The sequence below is a fragment of the Gopherus flavomarginatus genome, chromosome 23 (assembly GCF_025201925.1).
Source record: "Gopherus flavomarginatus isolate rGopFla2 chromosome 23, rGopFla2.mat.asm, whole genome shotgun sequence".
Lineage (NCBI taxonomy): Eukaryota > Metazoa > Chordata > Testudines > Testudinidae > Gopherus > Gopherus flavomarginatus.
Genome location: NC_066639.1, coordinates 16,823,671 through 16,845,728, shown reverse-complemented (window position 1 = coordinate 16,845,728; position 22,058 = coordinate 16,823,671). Strand labels below are relative to the sequence as shown.

General features: G+C 50.9%; 1 protein-coding gene across 1 annotated transcript in view; it reads right to left on the bottom strand.

Moving 5' to 3' along the window:
• Window positions 1-1,022: 1,022 nt before the first annotated feature.
• Window positions 1,023-22,058, bottom strand: part of INCA1 (inhibitor of CDK, cyclin A1 interacting protein 1) — a 40,824-nt gene continuing 19,788 nt past the window's right edge. Inside the window, exons 2-8 of the mRNA XM_050933335.1 lie at window positions 21,031-21,164; window positions 16,497-16,616; window positions 15,303-15,345; window positions 6,725-6,933; window positions 4,998-5,181; window positions 2,142-3,013; window positions 1,023-1,226 (exon numbers count right to left, since the gene is read on the bottom strand). Coding sequence (XP_050789292.1) covers window positions 2,864-3,013; window positions 4,998-5,181; window positions 6,725-6,933; window positions 15,303-15,345; window positions 16,497-16,616; window positions 21,031-21,071 — 747 coding nt within the window. The 5' untranslated portion in view covers window positions 21,072-21,164 and the 3' untranslated portion in view covers window positions 1,023-1,226; window positions 2,142-2,863. The remainder of the gene's footprint in view (window positions 1,227-2,141; window positions 3,014-4,997; window positions 5,182-6,724; window positions 6,934-15,302; window positions 15,346-16,496; window positions 16,617-21,030; window positions 21,165-22,058) is intronic.

Below are 22,058 nucleotides of genomic sequence, written 5' to 3'. Positions count from 1 at the left end.
AAAACCACACAAGTGATTTAGACGTACGAGTCCTCCCGGAAGGTCAGCGTGGCCCAGGATGGGCCGTTCTCACCACACCCTGCCGCCTGGAAACCAAAGCGGCCCCCCCGTTCAAATCCCCCACCCTCGCAGCCTGCTCCGGGCACTCTGGGCAGAGGTGGATCTAGGGTGAGCAGACAGCAAATGTGAAAAATTGGGACAGGTTGTGGGGGGTAATAGGAGCCTATATAAGAGAAAGCCCCAAATATTGGACTGTCCCTATAAAATCAGGACATCTGGTCACCCCAGGCGGCTCGTTCAGGCGAACATTGGGCTGGAGCCAGAGTTCGAACGAGAGGATGCTGATCTGAGTTACCCCAGGGTAAATCCATGATAGCGTTGAAAACAGGTATCTCCACCGCTCATAAATTTAATCCGAACCCTCCTTTGATGCTGGGATCACTTTCTTTAGCCCCCGCGGAGCAGCTCGGGAGACAGCGAGGCCTCGCGAACGGGAAATCTTGGGCCATTATCGTTTGCAGCCCCGAGGAGAAACCTGGCCCTGCTCTTTTGCTCTCGGGGCTTGGATGGTGCATGGACGGGCCGGGTTCTGAAAGGGTCACTCGCCCTCCGCACCACATCCACCTTCACGTCACCGCTGGAGCACGGGCCCCTCCGCGAAGGAGGGACTCAGACCCTGAACAAGCCAAAAGCAAGAGTGGGGAGAAAGGCAGCGTGGCCCAGTGGGTAGCGACACTAGCCTGGTAGCCAGGCTGCCAGGTTTCTGCCACTGAACCACTGCGTGACCTGGAACAAGTCCCTTCCCCTCTATTTCCCTGCCAACCTTTTGTCGGGGCCTGTGCCGACGAGCTCCCCCTCTCCCGCTCTGTGTCTCCGCAGCACCTGGCACAACGGGGCCCCCGAGAGGTGCTACTATGGCAGAAATTTGGCTCTGTCCTATTACGGCTTCTTTCCACAACGCTCTTTTGAGGGGGAAAAAATGTAAACACGGCCAAGTGTTTCCACTTCGTTTAATAGCGCGGATTATAAATAAGCTGCACTTCGCACAACGAATGCAGGAGAGGACAATCACTGTCGGAAGAACCTTTCGAGACAAGTTGAGCTAAGCCGGAGGCATGGAAAAGTAGCAACGTCGATACCAGAATCCTAGCACGGATGTCGCGTAGGGTCACTCTACCGCGAGATAAACGAAGGACTTGTCCAGTAAACCTTTAGGGTCACGTCTCCTGTAGTCGAACAACAGATCTCTCTTGTTAACTTCAAAAAATACACATTAAATGCTGCAGAATGGTAAAAATATGAATCATTTGGGCCTGGATTCAGCTAGGTATTTCCACTCAGGGCTGGACATCGACCGGCTTATGCATCCGCTTCAAATTAAGCGTGGGCTTATGTTCGTTACTGACCTCTGATATTACTGCACAACTTGAGCTCATGACACAGGACCAGACGGCAAACCCCTCACTCGAATATATACGCTCGCCAAACAGCTGGTACCTCCATAGAGACTAGTCACAGCCAGCTAGGACGTGATGCCTTCAGAAGCCCAACGCTGATCATTTTTGCCGTGACAACAGATGGTCTGAACATTGCCGAGAGCCTGGGCTTTTATTCTGCAGCACTGGAAGAGTCGGGTGCCAATATTGGATGAACCTCACCCCGCCACCGTCCTTGCAGAAAGTGGGGGTACTTTCCCGGGAAAGAATATAGCTCGTTTCCGTAACAAAACCCCCAAATAGATGGTATCATTCAAAGTTTGCCGTGGGGGTTTTCTGAATTAGTGAAAAGAAAAGCCAGCCATCGGGACTGTCAGTCGGGTAAGAACCCTGATTGTTCTGGCGGGGAAATAAACTGGGAACGGCTGAATTTCACCCTCGCTGTTTTCAGTCACATCGGCCTTCCGAAATGAGCCAGGAGGGGGGCTTGGGTTTTCCAAAGAGTGCCGGAGGGTCAGGCGTTTGGTTCCCATGGGCTCAAGGTGTTTCCTCAAGGGTGATTTATAATTCATTACCCCGAAACTAGGGACAGGGGAATGGCCGGAGCAAGACTGGTCCAGATTCGCACCCCACTCTCCCTGACACAAAAGTTTGGGGAAAGCCAGCAGGATCGCCTCTCCCCTCGGTGCCCCGCTCCACACTTACCTCACCTGGATGGCTCTTGTTGGGGAGAAGAGAAGCGTCGCCGAGCATCCCAGGACCGTGCCACCCATGGCTTTTGCCTCTTCCCCAACTGTCTCCCACCAGACCGGCACACACCAGCCACTAGCACCCACTGGCCAACACAGCCTTCCACCCGTGGCAGGGACGGATCCAAACGTCAGCTCAGGTGCTGACCAGGTCCCAGGCTGGAGGCTTATCTGAGTATTTTTGATGGGGAGGGCAGCCAGGGGACATGGCTTTGAGACCATTTCATCGCGCGTCAGGGTGGCTCATCGTTCCCGGGCGTGGAAGGCAGCAGATTGCTTAAGACGCCGCTGCCTGGGTTGCTTTGCTCTCGAAGTGTTTGCTAACTAAAACACCCCTCCGATAGGTAGGAGCGGGGTGCGGGGGAATACAGGCAGCCTCCTCCTCTTTTCTGCTTGCGCTGAATCACTATGGAAACAATCCTGCCGGTGTCTTTCTGGCTACGGAGCTGGGTCCCGAAAGCCCACAGAGAGCGTCAAGAAGGAAGCCGTTGCTTTCCTTGCCCAAAAAACAAAAACCCCAACCAAAAATCAAGGCATGAAACAGTCAATAACCAGGAACCAAGCAGGCTCGGGGTGGGGGGGTCATGAGAGGGGAGTGAATCCACTTTCAATATAAGGCCTGCTGCAAGCATGTGTGGGTGATAGCCCCCTCCGTCCCCCACGCTGAGCACTTCATGATCACTCTTCTGGCTGGTGCCCAAAGCCCCAGAAGGCTTCCTGAGGCAGGCACCTGACTGGCGGCTGGGGTCGGTCTGCCATGGCCACGAGAGAGGAGCCCACCCGGCTTCCCTCGGGGATCCCTTGCTGCTCTCCCATGCTGCAGCTCCGCTGAGGGCCAAGGAATGAAAAGAGAAAGGGTTACCAGCGTAATACTTCCCAGCCCAGCCGTCCTACGCCGAGTCCTGTACCTTATCCTCGGAGGGTAAACGGATAATCCATCCCTCTCCCCCCCCCATGCCGAGGCAGTATGAAGGCCGCCCGCCCTTTACTTCTGCACAAGGACCCGATTTCCAGAGAATATTTGCTTGTTCTATAAGTCAAGGTGTTAACGGTGGCTTTCATTGCCAACCATTGCCTGGGAGTTGAAAGCCCAGCTGGGTTTGTTCTGCCTCCGACATCATCAGGGGGCAGATTTGCCAAGTGGGACTGAGTGGACGATTCTGTATGTGACGTCCGAGGCAGAAAGGGATGCGGCTTGCTCTTTTCGAGCTGCGCTGGCCTGCAGTTCTAAGGGGTGTGAAGGCTTGAGAGCAGGTGAAGTCATCCACAGAGGCGAGAGAGGGCTATATTTACAAAACTACTTGAAAAGCTCGCGAGAGGAATACAAAGGGGCATGATTACACCTGGTTGATTCAAAAAACATTCTTTTTTTGGGGTGGAAAATGCCGATTAATTGAAATTGAAACTTTTTGCTAGGAAAGTTTCAACAAATTTTCCTGTTTTGAAAAAAAAATGGGGGGGGGGGGAAAGCTTTGAAATTGTGGAAACCTGCTGTTTTGACATTTTAAAAAGGAAGGTTTGAAGTGACTTTTTAGTTTGAAATTGACGTTAATTTGTCATTGCAAAAAAAAGTTAAAATCAAAATGAAAAATTGCAGAACGACGGAAAGGACAGATTTCGGTTGAACCGATCCAAACTGACTATTTTTTCCCCCGGCTGTTCTGTTCGCAAACATTTTGACTTTTCGTCCTGATTTGGGACAGGGAAAATTGACAAAATCTCAAAGATTCTCACAGGACGGGAAAACCATTTCCCACCCTGCACTAGAGGTAATAAAGATATACAAAATGGTAAACGGGAAATAGGGTTGAACCCTTCCATTCATTTATCCATAACACAAGAACGAGGGGTCTATGCAATTCAACTGGAAGGCAGCAAATTAAAAACCGATCGGAGGAAAAACTTCTCCACACAAGGCACAATTAGCCTGTGTAACTCACTGCCACAATAGCTCATTGAGGACAAGGGCTTGTGGTTGTGCGCAAGATACGGAGGTCATTGTTCTGGTTTATTCGGCACTGGCGAGGCCTCGGGTGGAATATCGAGTCCAGTTTTGAGCACGACACTTTAAGAAAAATGTGGAGAAATTGGAGAGACCCCAGCCACAAAAAAAGATAAAAACTTTAGAAAACCCGACCTATGAGGAACAGTTCAAAGACCGGGGCCCCTTTAGGCTGAGGGGTGGGGACCAGATAACAATCTTCAAATATGTTATAAAGAGGGATAGTGATCAATTGTTCTCCATGTGCACGGAGAACAGGACAAGAAGGACGTGGCTTAGTTTTCAGCAAAGGAGATTTAGGTTAGATATTCGGGAGAACTTTCTGACTCTGAGGATAGTTAAGCCCAGGAATTAGTTCCCTAGGGCGGTTGTGGATTACCCATCCCTGGAGGTTATTAAGAACAGTTTAGACAACCAGCAAAATGGTCCAGCCCAACATTTCTATGATTAGCAGGATTCGGGTGGGTAACGAGAACATGCAGGGTGAGACTCATCAGGATTTCCAGCTAAGCAAGAGGTTTGGAAGGGATATGACTCCTCTGGCTTTAAGGCACAAATTGATCCCTAAGTAATAGTTTAGGAATATGGTTCCCATGGGGTTTCTTGCTCCACCATTGGAAACAGGATATAAGACTGGCTGGACCATGAATTTCCCCATGTTCTGAGCACAACAACGCTTTTGAATCACCCTCTTTCATCTGAACAAAAACCGAAATGTGTACCTCACACAGTGAACAGGAGAGGTTTAGAGGGAAAAAAACCCCAAGCCCATTCATTCACCCATCTTTGTGACCCACACACCCCACTCACCTGCCCGCTGCCGCTGCGGCTAACAAAAGAGTCCTCTTCACAGAGCCAGGAAGGTCTTGGCTTGGTCAAATGGCTCAGCAGGTCTCTTCCGCTTTGCAGTTCTTCGGCTAGTGAGACAGCGGCGCCTTCGAGCCCTTCAGAGTTGGCTGAGGATCCGTATCCACCCCATTTCAGCCTCTTCAGCCTGTACAGGGCCATGCACACAGCACAGTGTTTGCAAACCCATGAATATGCCCCAGAGGCCAGAACTGAGATTGGAGGCCCTGTACAGTAGGACCTTACAAACTGCGCCCCCCACTCCCCCAGTGACAGTTTAATAGATTTCCAACACCGGGGGGACCATTGTACAACCCAGGCCAGAGACCTGCCCCGAAATATTCCAGAGAGTAGAACTTTTAGGAAAACATCCAATCCTGATTTTAAAATTGACAGCGATGCAGAATCTGCCATGACCCTGGGTCAACAGTTCCAACAGATAGTTACACCCCGTTAAAAATGTATGCCTTATATCCAGTCTGAATGTGTCTAGCTTCAGCTGCCAGCCATGGGACCGTGTTCAACCTTTCCCTGCTGGATTGAAGAGCTTGTTATTCAATATTGGTTCCCTCCTTGTAGGTACTTATAGACTGCAATCAAGTCACCCCGAAACTTTAATTATGTTGGAAGTTGGCCCGGACAAGAAGATTAACACCTGACTTCAAAACACAGGGATTATTTCATTATTACAAACATCCGAGGAGACAATTCCCCGCAGCACAGCACCCCCTAGCACCACACGGGGGGATCATAGTCAGCCCTGCCTGGCCGGGGAGGGTGCGCCCTGCTGAGCCCCGCACCCCGCACCCTGTAGCACAGCAGCATATCGCAGCGAGCTCACCAGCATAACCTCCTGACGCATTATAAATTGGGTGGCCACCCCTCCAGGATCGGCCTAGGGTTTCCAGGAATTAAACATTAACCTTGAATTAAAGATGTCATGTGATGAAATCTCCATCCAAAACTGGCAACCCGAATGATAAGGGAAAACTGATGCCCGAGCCCTCCAAACGCCCAACCTGGCCAAAGCTGCTTAGCTTGCCAGATTTAAAACCCCCAGTGATCGAGAGTTAATCAAATCAATTTAATTATAATAATCAAAAGATTAAACGACAGCCTCGAACTCAACGGCAACAAATGCAGCTTGCCAACGGCACGAAGGAGGGTTTGGGATTTTGGACAGAAAGAGATACAGGCCTCCAAATCTTTTCTGCCCCATCACTTCAGTGGTTCTCAGCTTCAGTGACCTGGTTCTGGTCACCCTAGCTCCATAGACGTACGTCTGATTTTGTAAGCACGTCGGTTTGAAGTGAGGTGTAACTTGGGGGTACGCAAGACAAATCGGAGTACAGTAATCTGGAAAGATGGACAACCATGTAGTCAGGAGGTTGCACTGGTTTAACGTATAGCGAGAGACGCCAGGAGCTCAACCGATTCACTTTAAGAAAGGGAATGTACTCGATCGCAGTCTGGCCCGGAGAACAGAAATTCAGCGCTGCCAAGTGAAGCTAGACAGATCCAGACAAGGCCTGTGAGTTTTATCACTTTACTCGGCCCTCTGCCTTAATGCCATTAGCGTTTCGCTGCATTGACCGACGCTGTGCTGTGCAGAAATAGAGAAACGACACAAATCCCACTCATTCCCCTCCCACAGACGCCCACCCACCTGCCCGATAAATTCAGCTCCATACTGATCAATGCTGCTTTGCCTTTTCTTCAAGTCCTCCAGGTGGTAACAGACCGACATCACGCTGCCGTTCGCCGGTCTCTTTCGTTTCGGCTGGCTGCTTCTCCTCCGACACAGCTCCCGAGGAGAGGGGAGCGCCTGCGGGATGGCCAGCACGTGCCAGGAGCCTGCGTCTGTCTGAACATTGGGCCTGTGGACGGCAGAGCTAGACCTCTACGAGGTAAAGAGAACATATGAATTGCCGGACTGGATCAGACCCCAGTATCCTCTTTTCAGAGGAAGATACAAGAACCCCTCTTTCCCCTTACATTAGGTCTCATGCCGATCTCTAACAGAGATTGGCTCGAACAATGAAACGCGAGGTCTGCTATCCCTCAGCATTAGCTATCATAACTCTGAGCAGTCTTCCCCATATACATGGCCAGCCCCTCTTTGAATCTTGCTGCCTTCTCTGCCTCGGTAACATCCAGTGGCGGGTGTTCCACAGGCTAGTAAGGTATTGTCTGGAAAATGATTTCATTTGAACCATTTTGAATCTGCAAGGAGGGTGTCCCTAGGCTCTGTGTGACGAAGTGGGACTGTTCTTAATGTTTCCTCTGAATACTGTGTGGGTGCCTCAGTTTCCCCTATGCATTTCTTAAGTCTACAGTGTGCATAAATGGTTGACACTCTGTATCCTGGCAACAAATGGCTGGCTGAAAGTCATGGTAAATCACAGGAAGTGGGAGTGTCACGAAGTGTGGGGGAGTCAGGGCCCTGCACCCCTCTTCCTGGGACTCACAGTGACTCTCAGCCAGCCAGTAAGACACAAGGTTTATTGGACAATAGGAACGCAGTCTACAGCAGAGCTTGTAGGCACAACCAGGACCCCTCAATCAAGTCTTTCTGGGGGTTCAGGGAGCTTAGACCCCAGCTTGGGGTTCCCTGCGATGCACCACCCAGCCCAAACAAGAAACCAAAAAGTTCCTCCAGCTCCCCCGTCCACTCTGCCCCTCCTCCCTTTGTTCAGTCTCCCTAGGCAGAAGGTGTCATTTCTCCAAACCCCACTCCCGGATCAGGTTACAGCTCAGGGAGCTTCCTTCTCGTCCCCAATGTAACCTCCCTGCAACATTCCCAGGTCAAGTCCGCCCTGCTCCCTGCTCCGTCACAGGGGGGTGCAGGGCCCTGACTCCCCCACACTCCATGACACTCTGTTTGCCAGAAGCTGGGAATGGGCGACAGGGGAAGGATCACTTGATTCCCTGTTCTGTTCATTCTCTCTGGGGTAGCTGGCAATGGACACGGGGCTAGATGGACCTTTGCTCTGACCCATAGGGACGCTCTTATTTCTTTCTTTCTATTGTGAACAGTGCCAAACTTTTCAGTCTCTCCCCATAGGAGAGTTTTGCCAGGCCTTAACCAATATCATGCCTGGAGCCAGGCAGGAAATGGTTTTCTTGTCTTGTGAGACTTTTTGAGATTTCCCCCCCAAAAATGTTCCCATTCCGCATCAGGATAAAATCGAGACTTTTTGAAATGTTTCACAAAAAAAGGAAAGAAAGAGAGAGAGAGACACCTTGGTCTGAGTCAACCCCTGCCACTGGCTCATCCACCTTAAAACCAGGAATCACCCAGAAACCAAAGCTATTAATAAACAATTTAAGTTGTCGGAGTGCCTAGATGCCAGGCAGGCGGGAGTCCCTGCCCCAAGCTAAAAGACATCACAGATGGATGAGACGAAAAAGCAGGTCGTGGTGGGAGGCAGTGTTTTCAGGCCTTTGAGGAGGGACTTTTATGGGCATGGTGACACATGGAGGATCTGTCTTCCAGGGTAGTCAACCAGTGCTCCATGAACGACACTGGCCGGGTTTCCTGAAGTGCTGTAAGGTCTGGTGTACACTGCAGGCCTACATCAGTATCATTCTGTCGCTCAGGGGTATCCACACCAGAACCAAAACCAGAGAGAGACAAAGCAGGCTGCTCCCTAATTCAGAGCCACAACTCACTCCACCTCGGCAGGATGACTACTCAGGACACAGACTGCATGCTGCCCTACAGAAGCCCCTGGCCTGCAAGCAGGACCAGGCAACCCTTTAGGTGTCCGTTTTTACAGTTTTCAATCCACCACCGTTACCTGAAATCATCCTGCCCCAGCTGAGATCAGGAGATGTGCTCTCAGCTGTCTATCAAACCATAAGTCAGGACTGCTGCTGGCCAAGCGTTTCCTGGTGCGGGCCCACTGCTGGGGCCCCGAAATGGTACCCGAATGTAGGTATACAGGAATATACCCCATCCTTGCCCCCTCCTAATAAGCATGCCGGTTGCAAATCGGCTCTTACCACCAGCTACATCCTCAATCTCACCCCTAATGAGCTAAAAATTAACTCCCCAAAGCCAAGAGCTTTCCTAATTAACAGCCGTCAGTGCTAAGTAGGGAACAATGCAGTGAGTACCCTACAAAGATAATTAATCAACGGAGCAGGGGAGAAACACAGCTGACATTTTTAATGTTTTTTTTTAAGGGAGATTTCCTTGTACACCACCTCGCCGCTTTGCAGGTGGATAGGAGATTTAGCCATCATCGGAAATGTCTCAAGGACTCGTAATCATCCAGATTGTTTTGGGGCTTGAAATCCCCTGGCCTGGAGGTCAGACTAGTTCATCTATCGATCCCTTCTGGCTTTAAACTCAATGAAGCTACGCAGCCACCTGCGGTTTCCCAGCTCAACCCTCACCCTGGGTTCTGTCAATCCCCGCTTTGTGCCGGTGTCCACCCTCAACCTCTTTTGTCCGTCTTCTCTGTTATGGAGGCACCACATCGCTACAGTTAAGGTGAGTTTTGCACTTTGAACTGGGATCTGATCTTTTTTATTATGTCTGCAACAAGCAGCTATGCTATGCATCCGACGAGGTGGGTATTCACCCACGAAAGCTCATGCTCCAAAACGTCTGTTAGTCTATAAGGTGCCACAGGATTCTTTGCTGCTTATGCCCTGCCTAAAATTCCAGCCCTTATTCTTCCAGGGACGTGGTTGAAGATTTTCAGGCAAGTCTGTTAATTAGTTTAGGAGTTAACAATTAATTAAAACAATGTCCTTTCAGCAATGTAAGCAGCTTGTCTCAGACTCCCTTTCGTGTGTCCCTAATGATCTTGTAGGACACGGGCAGAGTTACGGCACCGCTCAGGGAAACCGCCGTTGTGCGTTCACGCTGTCAGCTGCCTGCACAATGCTGTGCTCACACTCGTGGCTCTTGCTCGTGTTCGCAGCGGTGCACTCTGGGCAGCTATCCCACAGCGCATCTCTTCCTCTTCTGCCAATAAGAGTTGTGGGAAGGTGGAGGGGGTCGTGGGGCATCCTGGGTCCTGTCCCAATGCCCGTGATGCATTGCTTCGCATCCCAGCAATCCCTGTGCTTCCGTCTGCATTTGGCGCCATCTTTCAACCGTTTGTGTACTGCGGGCGCTGCATTTTCGGGCTGCAAGACTGGATCGCGCCCTGTTGACCAATATGCTGCTCGCTCTGACCAACACGTCCCAAGTGGCAGTGGAGTTATTTTTTAAACTGCAAAGGCAAGAGGACTGCGACATTGATCTCGCCACACGTAGTAGCTACGACACGAGATTGCTTGTGGCATTGTGGATTGCTTGTGTGCTGACCAGGGCCGGATTTAGGAAGTGCAGAGCCCAATTCAAACAGTTTCAACGGGACCTTGGCAGGGATGACTTTAAAAAAAAAAAAAACCATGTAAAAAAACACGTGGGGCTTGTCCTCACCGGTCGGTGCTCTGAGTCTTCGGCAGCGGGTCCTTCACTTGCTCCAGGTCTTCGGTGGCACTGAAGGACCCGCTGCTTAAGTGCCACTGCACGCCCAGAGCAAGCAAAGGACCCACTGCCAAAGTGCCGCCGAAGACCCGGAGCGAGCGAAGGACCCGCGCCGAAGTGCTGCCAAAGACCCAGAGCGCCGCCAGGTGAGTAAAAATTAAAAAGGCGTCTCTAGCCAGAGAAGGGATTCTCACTGGGTGTGGGGCCCTCTTAGGCGCGGGACCCAATTCGGGGGAATTGGTGGAATAGACCTAAAGCCGGCCCTGGTGCTGACCACCATGGAACGCCACTTTTGGGCTCGGGAAACAAGCACGGAGTGGTGGGATCACATCATCACACACGTCTAGGATGACGAGAAGTGGCTGCAGAACTTTCGCATTTATGGGACTGTGTGATGAGCTCGCCCCAGCCCTGCGGTGCAAGGACACGAGAATGAGAGCTGCCTTGTCACTGCAGATTGAACTGTGGAAGCTGGCTACTCCAGACTGCTACCGATTGGTCGCTAACCAGTTCGGAGTGGGAAAGTCGACCGTTGGAGTCGTGTTGATGGACGTGTGCAGGGCCATTAATTGCATCCTGCTCCGAAAGACCGTGACTCTGGGCAACGTGCGTGACATTGTGGCTGGCTTTGCACAAATGGGCTTCCCTAACTGCAGAGGCGTGATAGATGGGACGCACGTTCCAATTCTGGCACCAGACCACCTTGCCACCGAGTACATTCATCGCAAGGGGGATTTCTCAATGGTTCTCCAGGCGCTTGTGGATCACCATTGGCGTTTCACAGACTATTAATGCAGGCTGGTCTGGAAAGGTGCATGACACACGTATCTTTCAGAACACCAGCCTGTTTGGAAGATGCAAGCAGGGACTTTCTTCCCGGACAAGAAGATCACCGTAGGGGAAGTTGAAATGTCCATTGTGATTCTGGGAGACCCCACCTACCCCTTAACGCCACGGCTTATGAAGCCATACACGGAGCACCTTGACAGCAGCAAGGAGGGGTTCAACAACAGGCTGAGCAAGTGCAGAATGACTGTTGAGTGTGCTTTTGGCCGTTTAAAGGCCCGCTGGCACTGCCTATATAGGAGGCTGGACCTGGCCGACGATAATATTCCTATGCTTATAGCCGTGTGCTGTATGCCCCATAATATTTGTGAAGGGAAGGGTGAAAGCTTCACTCAGGGCTGGACCACTGAGGCTCAGCGCCTGGAGGCTGAGTTTTAACAGGGCTATTAGAGGGGCACAGCGCAGGGCCATAAGGATCACGGATGCCTTGAGGCAGCAATTTCAAGCTGAAAGCCACTCTGTTTTTTTGTGTATGCTTGGGAGTGCAATGCTTGTAATGCTGGGAGGTGACTGTGACTGGTGCAGACGATGCACTATGAAAGTTTAAGAAAATTACCCGTTGCTTTGCAGGGCTCTTTTTGCTTTCAATTAATGGAATAAAGATGCTTTCAAACCAACACAATTATTTTATTAAAAAACAACAACCAGAGAGAGACAAACAAAAAAAACCCATCAGCACTGAGTGGGATGGGGGAAGGGAAGGTCTCAGGAGGAAGTGGTGTCCCAGGACGGTTAAAGATTTGTGTATCTCCAGGTATCCTCTGGAGCACCGTGCAGTGGGGACTGTACTTCAGCAGGGCTAACCGGCACCGTGCAGCGGGTATTGGGAGTCCGCAGTGTTGGCAGGACTGGAATGCAGCGGGCACAGACTGGAGCCAGGAGGTTGACGAGCGTGTGTTGGTGGTGTCTGGGGGGCGCATGGGAAAGAGTTTTGCCACAGCGGCTGCAGGGGAGGGCAGGCGCGGAGCACTCGTTTTGCAGTGCTAGGATCGCGTGGAGCATGTCCGCTTGGCGCCCCATAATGTTTAAGATCTGCTCCGTGGCTTCGTTCTGGCATGCTGCGTTCTCCTTTTGGTCCCTCTTCTCACTGTCTCACCCCTCCTTCGATTCCTGTTTCTCGGCGGCGGAGTGCATGATAACCTCACGCAGAAAGTCCTCCTTAGTTCTCCATGGCCGCTTGCTAATTCTGCGCAGCCGTTCAGCCGGCGATAACACAAGAGGGAGGCTGGGCTCCCAAGGTCAGATCTGCGAAGACAAAATGCGACATTTGACAGGAGCAGTGTTGTTTGCAACGCAGAGACCACTGATTTAAAACACAGCCACTAGTCACACACCTGTCACTAACTGCCTGACCCCAAGCAAGCACACACGAGCCACAAGACCCAGGGCCGGCTCCAGGGTTTTTGCCACCCCAAGTGGCGGGAAAAAAACCAAAAAAGCTGTGATCGTGATCAGCGGCAGCTCCACCGCACCACTTTCTTATTTGGCGGCAATTCGGCGGCAGGTCCTTCCCTCTGAGAGGGACCGAGGGACCCACCGCCAAAGACCCTGACATGCCACTCCTTCCCCTTGGCTGCTCCAAGCACCCGCTTGCTGAGTGGGTGCCTGGAGCTGGCCCTCACTAGCCCCCCAGAATGGTGAGTAACCGCAGGGGCAGAGGAAATCAGTGTTTCAGGACCGTACTGTATACTGGACACATGGCTCTCGGGGAGAACCAGCACTGTGTGTGTGTGTCAGGGGGGTGATAATCATTCCTGTCCCCGCATTTTCCACAGGCTGTGTTCATTATGGCAGATATCTCGCTGCTGAGGGTGAGCAGGGACTCAAGAGAGGGTCTTCTCCAAGACTCCACCGCTCAGACTAGGCATAGGGTGGTACATGCATCATACAGACACAAACCTGCTTTCTGCAACCCTCCTGCCCCCAGCAACTCACTTCAGCGATTCCCAAAAAAGAAAGCCACTTACCAGGGGCCTCCTCTCCTGTTTGCGCTTTGCCAAGCTCCGACAGCTGTGACTGGCTAGGCGCCTCCGGGATAGAGAAGAGGTCCTGGCTGCATGCATCTCTGACCTCCGACTCATCCTCTGCCTCTGGGTCCCCCTCCGTATCCTCATCCGAGATTTCCTCCTCCTAGTTCGGTCCACTCTGAACTGGCACGCGAGCCACCGAAGTCTCCACAGTGGCTTTCACAGTGGAGGTGGGGTCGCCGCTGAGTAGCACGTCCAGCTCTTTGTAGAACTGACAGCTCGTGGGCGCAGCTCAGGAGCTGCTGTTGGCCTCCCGTGCCTTGTGGTTGGCGTTCTGCGGCGCCTTTACTTTGACCCTGCACTGCTGTGTGTCCCGGTCATGGCCCCGGTCTGTCATCCACCGTCAAACCTGTCCGTGGTTGTTATAATTCCTATGGCGGGAGCACAGCTGGGACTGGACAGCCTCCTCTCCCCAAATGCCTATGAGGTCCAGCAGCTCAGCATTGCTCCAAGCGGGGGATCGCCTGGTGCACAGAGCAGGCGCGGTCACCTGGAAAGATGCGCTGAGACCACTGCATGCGTCACCGAGCAAGCAGACACGTGCTGGTGTGGACAAGGCCTTAGCAACAGAATAACACCAAGTCTTCCCATGTTGTTAAACCAGGTGGAAATTATATGCACAGGCTACCTTTGAAGACACTGTTGAAGGATTATCAGTCACTTCGACTGTCATTTAGACTGTAAACTTTCTGAGGCCGGGTGTTTGCATACTGCCCAACACAATGGGACCGGGATCTCACAATGGGGGAACCTGATCTCAGTTGAGGGGTCCATAGTTCGTACAGTACTAGAAATAAAAATGATGCATACACACACGCACCCCAAAAAGCTCCAGCAAACTCTTTCCAATTGCACCTTTTCTGCCAATCCTTCCTGTCCCCCTCCGCCACCCACAAATCCAGAGATCCCCAAAACCATCACGGTGCCCGGCATCACCAAGCGAACGTTCTTCAGAAGGAACAGGGCATGGGGAGGGGGAATCTTTGCCCACCCAAATGATGGAAAGCGATTACCATATGTATAACTTCACATCATTAATCGCCGGGGCACATCGTGCGCGAACGCGGTTACCACACTGACTGATGAGTGGGACGGTGGGGGAGATGGACGTCTTTTCTGGGGGTGGGAGGTGGCTGGAGGGAAAAAGCAGCAAAGAGTGGAGAAGAATCGGGGGCCTGAGTGAAGGTCCGTTGCGCAGATCAGTGTTAGCTTCTGCATCACTTCTCAGAGGACTGACAGCTACACAGTCAGGTATTATTTTTAATGGTGCCTGCCGGAAATAGATTTTATGCAAGCTCAGGGACCAGCAGGAGGCCAGTAATTGGCATGGAAGATAACATGAGTAATATTTTGAAAGAGAAGGGAATCGGGGGGCAGGGCTGGGTGAGGCCATAAAAATTTTGGGCAGCGAATATTTCACCGTCCTGGTAGCAAGAACCAGGAAGGGGTAACCAGGGAGCGGATGCCCGCAGTGGGGGTTCTCCCACAACGCTTTGAGGAAATGAGCCAGATTCTGAGCTCAGTTCCATGGGGGTAAATCCGGAGTGACTCCACTGAGGTTGCTCTGGATTGACACCCGTGTAAACGCGATTAGAAGCTGGCCCGGGTCGGATCTCAGCTGGGGTCTGTGTGGCACGACAGGGCTGTCATTTCAATTGAAGCCTCAAGGCGCTACCGCGATGCAAATAATCATAAACTGAAGCAGGTGTGTGAGGAGCGCTCCAGTCAGGTAAGTAATCCATGACTGCACTCAACAGGGGCCATGGAGCCGGGAGCAAATTAGGTTTGCCAAAAGCTTTACCAATCAGGATCAATTCCATTTGCATGTCCTTGTTTTTACACGGTATGTTAGTTCCACCGGCGCTGAGCGAATCATTAAAACACCCTCCTGCCTATGTGACGACGTACCAGCAGGGGTGAGGTTTCCCTGTATTCTTCCATCCAGTACGGGCTGAAAGAGAAATAAATGTCATTTCAGCTGTGCATTAGCTGTTTCTTCACGGTTCCTAGAAGATGTTCGTTAGCAAGTTGGAGAGAAAACAGATGCATTAGCCGCTGCCACCCGATGGAAAACATAACCGGAGGGTTTGAATAAAAGCGGCCACTCAGATCTTGGCATACACTTTTCCAACACCCACTGCGATGAATTCCAGGGGTGCCCAAATGTCGCAAAAGCAACAACACACCGCCCGGTGCTTAATTTGCATTGAATTTGCATAACTTCTAGGCCATTATGCTAATGACACCAAACCTGGGAACAAATGGGAGAAGCATGAATATACATGGCTTATAGGGAACAATATTCTAGGGATGGAGTGATGGGAAGCTGTCTGGAGCAGAGACAGTCTTTTTGTTCTGTGGTCGTGCAGCGCCCAGCACACCTGTCCGTGGCTAAGGCTCACAGGCACCCCTGCAACACAGCTAATAAACAACACATTTTCCTGTGTGTCATTGTTTCTAATACAACGACGACAAAATGCCCCAGCCGAAGTCAGGGCCCCACTGGGCTGGGTGCTGTACATACACAGAGCCAGAGGCACTCCCTGCCCTTGAAAGATTACAGGCTATCTGGGCAACGGAGAAGGGTTGGGAGGGGAAACTGAGGCATGGTGAGTAGCAGTAACTTGCAGTGGCAGAGCTGGGGCAGAAACCAGGCCAGGCTGATGGGAGTGGGGAAAGGAGGAACAACTACAATGGGGCACCCAGCTCAGGGGACACTCCCCCAAAAAATCATCTGTAACATCTGTGTAAACAAAGTGAAATGGGACAGAGGCCTCAAATTTCTTTCTACAGGCCTGAGCATCAGCCACTTGCCTGCACAGTTTCCATCCCCAGGGTGAGATGGTGCTTATCCAACGAGCAAGGCCAATTAGCCCCCAAAGGTTTAAACTGAAGAGAGCTGCGTCGTTTCAAAACCACCCAGCAGGGAAGCTATTGTTAGAATCCGCCCCGGCGCTGCGTATCATAGCGAGGTGCGGGCATGAAAAGGGTTATGTAACGGGGCCGAAGCCGCTCGGAGTCGAGCTCTCACCAGGATATAAAAAGGCTGATTGGAGGGATGGAAAAAGCTGGCTGAGGCGTAGGAAGAGCCGCGTTCCCTACCTTGACTGCTGGCTACGCCCGCTCCAGAATTCATCCGCGTTGTAAGACGGGCCTCGCTGATGGGTGGGGAGCTCCATGGTGTCAGCTTTTGGTTCATATCGGCTGACCATCTTGGACTGCCTAGAAGCCAGCCAGCCAGCAGGCATGTCAAACAGAACCGTGGGTCTCAAGCCATTTATCACCGGGGGCTGGGTATGCAGCCCGCAAAGCGTGACCTGTGGTTGAGAACCCCACCTAGTCCCCGCCCCATAAACCCCTAGGCTCACTTGAGAACCGGTGAAATAGCAGCCAACAGGGGAAGAGAAAAGGAGAAACTCTCAATATATTTAAAGAAATCCCAAATAACTTTTTACCTTTGTTACTCATCAAGATCCAGCCATCAATCCCCATACACCTCTGCTGTGCCACCCCCATATGTATCTATTCCTATCCATCCACCCCATGGGAACCCCTCTGACTAGCCTCCTCCATATGTGTCCGTTCGTACCTATCCGCCCGCCTGCGGAGATGAGGCAGGCAGACAGGCGGATAACGCACACGCTGAAGGACCTTGGGGAGATGGGACCCAGAGTTTCCAGCACTCGAGAGTCAGGATTATTTACAGCTATAAAGCACGGAAAGGAGAGGTGCATTGCAGCTTGCTTTTGTTCCAGCTCTCTCGCTAATGCAACAGGAGTTTCTTCCCCTTCTGCGCTGTGAGAAAATTAACCTCATGCTATTTCCTCCCTCCTGTTTCCTCCGCCCGTGCCAAGCTAGGCCCAACTCCGTTTACAGACAGAAGACTCTTAAAAAGGCAGCAATCGGACCCTGAAATCGGTCTGCCTTTGCCAACAGCCAAACATGGCATTGTCGCAGAGGGGAAATAATTAAGTGGATAATAATGATGGTGATTAACGACCCAGGTTCTTTCCTGCCCGAGCGGCAATGCTAACGCACACATCCCTAATTAACACAAATGGAAAGGAGATGGCACAGAATAACACACAAGCAGTATCAAGTCCATGTCTGACAATTTGGAGGCAACCTCGGTGCCTCAGTTTCCCCGGGGGGGGGAAATACCTCCCTCAGAGTGCAGTGGTGAGGATTAATTGGTTCATGCTTGTCCAGTGCCTTGAGATTCTTACAGGCTGATGAACTTGTCCAGGAGAAGTTGCAACTTCTTCAATCGAACGGAGAAAGGCACCCCAACAGGCAACGGCTAGGGGCCACTTCTTGTCTACACTAGGAAAGGTTTGCCAATGTAGCTACACTGGCAAACTCGCTTAGAGTACGTGCTTCTTAGGGTGGCAAAACCCTTCCCCTGTACTGTGACAGCAAAAGTTTTCTAGAGTGGACCTGGCCTGGGAGTTAAATTCAGACCAATTAAAATTAGGAACAAGGCAGAAATGTGATTAACCATTGGAGAAAACTCCCCAGGGCAGGGGGTGGATTCTCTGTCTCTTGAGATGCTTCAGTTATTAGGCTCAATCCAGAGGTTGAATTCTGCCCACTGTGTGAAACAGGAGTGTCCAATGGGTCCCTCCCTTCTGGCCTTTGAATCTATGAACCGTCTACTGCTGGATAAAAGCAAACACGCAGGTTATTAAGCCAGGCGGAGGAAGAAATTTTAAAAGCCGACCTGTAGCTAAACAGAGGTGCAATATCACCCACTCACCCCAAGTACAAAGGTACGGCAGTGGCGTGAAGCCGAGAAGATAACGATACTTGGAAAACATGCCTTTGTCGTGCTATTTCTTTGCTTCCGGTAGGGGAGTATTATTGTGGGGATCATTAAGTTTAATAATGTTAAACGATGAAACGAGAGCTTTTACACGGTGGCGACGGCAAACCCTGGCTCACGTTGCCCGGTCACTCATTGTTCTTGAATGCGAGTTACGCAGGCCGCTCGCACTAGTCCGTGAGCTGACAAATTAAGTCCACGCCCTTTGCACAAGCGTCTCCTAGCACGGCTTACACAAGCGAGTATTGTTTCACTGCTGGAGGGGGATGGGGACGACGGGCCCGCTTGCTGGAGTATGAGGAATGGAGCTGGAGGAAGAGGGTCAGGTTTCAGGGGGGGACCCATTTGGGGGGGATCCCAAGAGTTCAGCAAGACAAGCTGGGTCTAAGGCCTAACATGCAAACTCTGGAGTCTTGTTTAAAAGTGGCGGCTCACTACTTTATACTGGAATTGGAAAAGGTTCAGGAAAGGGCAACCAAAATGATGAGGGGTCTGGAACGGCTTCCGTATGAGGAGAGATTAATCAGACTGGGACTGTTCAGCTTGAAACCGAGACGACTAAGGGGGGATATGATGGAGGTCTATAAAATCATGACTGATGTGGAGAAAGCAAATTAGGAAGTGTTGTTTACTCCTCCTCGTAACACAAGAACTAGGGGTCACCCAATGAAATGAACAGGCATCAGGTTTAAAACAAACAGCAGGAAGTATTTCTGCACCCAGTGCACTGTTAACTTGTGGAACTCCTCACCGTAGGATGTTGTGAAAGCCAAGACTATAACAGGGTTCAAAAAACAACTAGACCAGCAAAAAACAGGTGCTTAGTAAAGTTGTGTGTCTAGCCAAAAAACTCAATGAATCTACGCTGGAAGCTAGAAGGCAATCTTTTTAAAAGTGCTTGGATGCACCTACCCAAAGTGTTAATGAAATTCAGGAGTCAGGCCTAAAAATAATGATATTGGCTTAAAAATCATGAGATTCTAAAAGTCTGTTAATAAGCATTAGGACTTATCTGATGTCTGGTTTTTGTTTTTTTGGACCCTTTAGGTCTCACATTTTTCAGCTGTTTTCTGCAACCATTAGGACCAGAAATTGAGCTCCCTTAAAAATTGTAAAAAATTAAAGCTGAGCTTTGTATGTTATAACATGACTCCAGGAAGTGGGGCTTTAAGAGAAATATCAACTATTGTGAGACTCATGATAATATCCTGGGAACTGATGATGCTGAAAGGGGGTGGGATTTCATAGCACTGACTTCACTGTATTTCAATACGCTGTACAGTAAAAAACAAAACTTCTTTCCCGACTCAACTCATCTCTGCCACCTGGTGGAAATATTTCCCAGTGACGGTTAGAACAACTTTTTTTTTTTAAATACTTCCTCTTCATCTGCCCAGATACTAGACAGACACATATTTGTCTAGATAGACAGAGCTGCAGGACACAGAGAGAAAGAGAGGGGTGTGTCTAGAGACCGACAGACAGATCCATCTATCCTCCCATCCCCAGATACATCTACTGATTGATCCCTCTAGCCGTTCCTTCTGTCCATACATTTCTCTCTCTCTCCATCTCCATATCTATCCATTCACCCCACGCATCATCTATCAGCCATCCCCATCCACCCCCTCTATCTATCTATCTATCTATCCATCCCCATCCACCCCCTCTATCTATCTATCTATCCATCCATCCATTCCCCATCCACCCCCTCTATCTATCCATCCATCTATCCCCATCCACCCCCTCTATCTATCTATCTATCCATCTATCCCCATCCACCCCCTCTATCTATCCATCCATTCCCCATCCACCCCTCTATCTATCTATCTATCCATCCCCATCCACCCCCTCTATCTATCTATCCCCACATACCTCCTCTATCTATCTATCTATCTATCTATCTATCCCCATCCACCCCCTCTATCTATCCATCCATTCCCCATCCACCCCTCTATCTATCTATCTATCCATCCCCATCCACCCCCTCTATCTATCTATCCATCCATCCATTCCCCATCCACCCCCTCTCTCTATCCATCCATCCCCATCCACCCCCTCTCTCTATCCATCTATCTATCCCCATCCATCCCCTCTCTCTATCCATCTATCTATCCCCATCCACCCCCTCTCTCTATCTATCCCCATCCACCTCCTCTCTCTATGTATCCATCCCCATCCATCCCCTCTATCTATCTATCCATCCATTCATCTATCCCCATCCACCCCCTCTATCTATCCATCCCTCTATCCCCATCCACCCCCTCTATCTATCTATCTATCCCCATCCACCCCCTCAATCTATCCACTCTCTCTATCTATCCCAATCCAACCCCTCTATCTATCTATCTATCTATCTATCTATCTATCTATCTATCTATCTATCTATCCCCATCCACCCCCTCTATCTATCCACCCCCTCTATCTATCTAACCCCATCCACCCCTCTATCTATCTATCCATCCATCCCCATCCACCCCCCATCTATCTATCCATCCATCCCCATCCACCCCCTATCTATCCATCCATCCCCATCCACCTCATCTATCTATCTATCCCCATCCACCCCCATCTATCCACCCCCTCTATCTATCTATCTATCTATCTATCTATCTATCCATCCATCTATCCCCACCCACCCCCTCTATCTATCCACCCCATCTATCCACCCCCTCTATCTATCTATCTATCCCATGACTTTGAGAGCAAACACACAAAACTCACTTGAAAAGCCAGGTTTCCCCATTTAAAAGGATTGTGATACGAACGATTCCCTCTGAATTTAACCTGTTTTGTGGCAATTAGTTAACGTACGTAGCAAATGGGACGAGGGGCGTGCAGGTCTCCTCCTCCATGCCTGGCCGCTGCTGCAATGGTCCCCAGGGTTTTCCTTGATCTCCCCAGTAGTGAGGGCCCCCTGCCACCGTGCTGGGGGGGTCCCCTTAATCCTGCAAGGTGCAAACCAATAACACAGCGTCACATGTAACTCAGGGCCGGCCATGCTCCCTGGCACCACCCTGCCATGCCCCCGTAATGACCCTTCCTTTGTGGGTATCAGAGTTTCACCCACCCATACACCCCTGATATAATACCCGCTGACCAGCCTGTGCCACCCCACAGACCGTCCCCGGCTCCTCTCCCCACACAGGGGCCCAGAGAAGGGGGATCCATTGCACCCAGGTCCTTTTATGTCTCTTCCTCCATGGTACCCTCGCCCCATCAATACCCCCTCCACGGTACCCCTCACCCTATTAATACCCCCTCCATGGTGCCCTTGCCCCCTTAACAGCCCTTCCACGGTACCCCTCGCCCCATCAATACCCCCTCCACAGTACCCCTCACCCCATTAATACCCCTTCCATGGTAACCCCTCACCCCATTAATAGATCTTCTGCAGTACCCCTTGCCCCATTAATACCCCCTCCATGGTGCCCTTCACCCCACTAATACGCCTTCTGTGGTAAACCTTCACCCCCTTAATACCTGTTCCACAGTAACCTCTCACCCCATTAATATATCTTCTGCAGTACCCCTTGCCCCATTAATACCCCCTCCATGGTACCCTCGCCCCATCAATACCCCCTCCACAGTACCCCTCACCCCATTAATACCCCTTCCATGGTAACCCCTCACCCCATTAATAGATCTTCTGCAGTACCCCTTGCCCCATCAATACCCCCTCCATGGTGCCCTTGCCCCCTTAACAGCCCTTCCATGGTAACCCCTCACCCCATTAATATATCTTCTGCAGTACCCCTCACCCCATTAATACCCCCTCCATGGTACCCTCGCCCCCTTAACAGCCCTTCCATGGTAACACCTCACCCCATTAATATATCTTC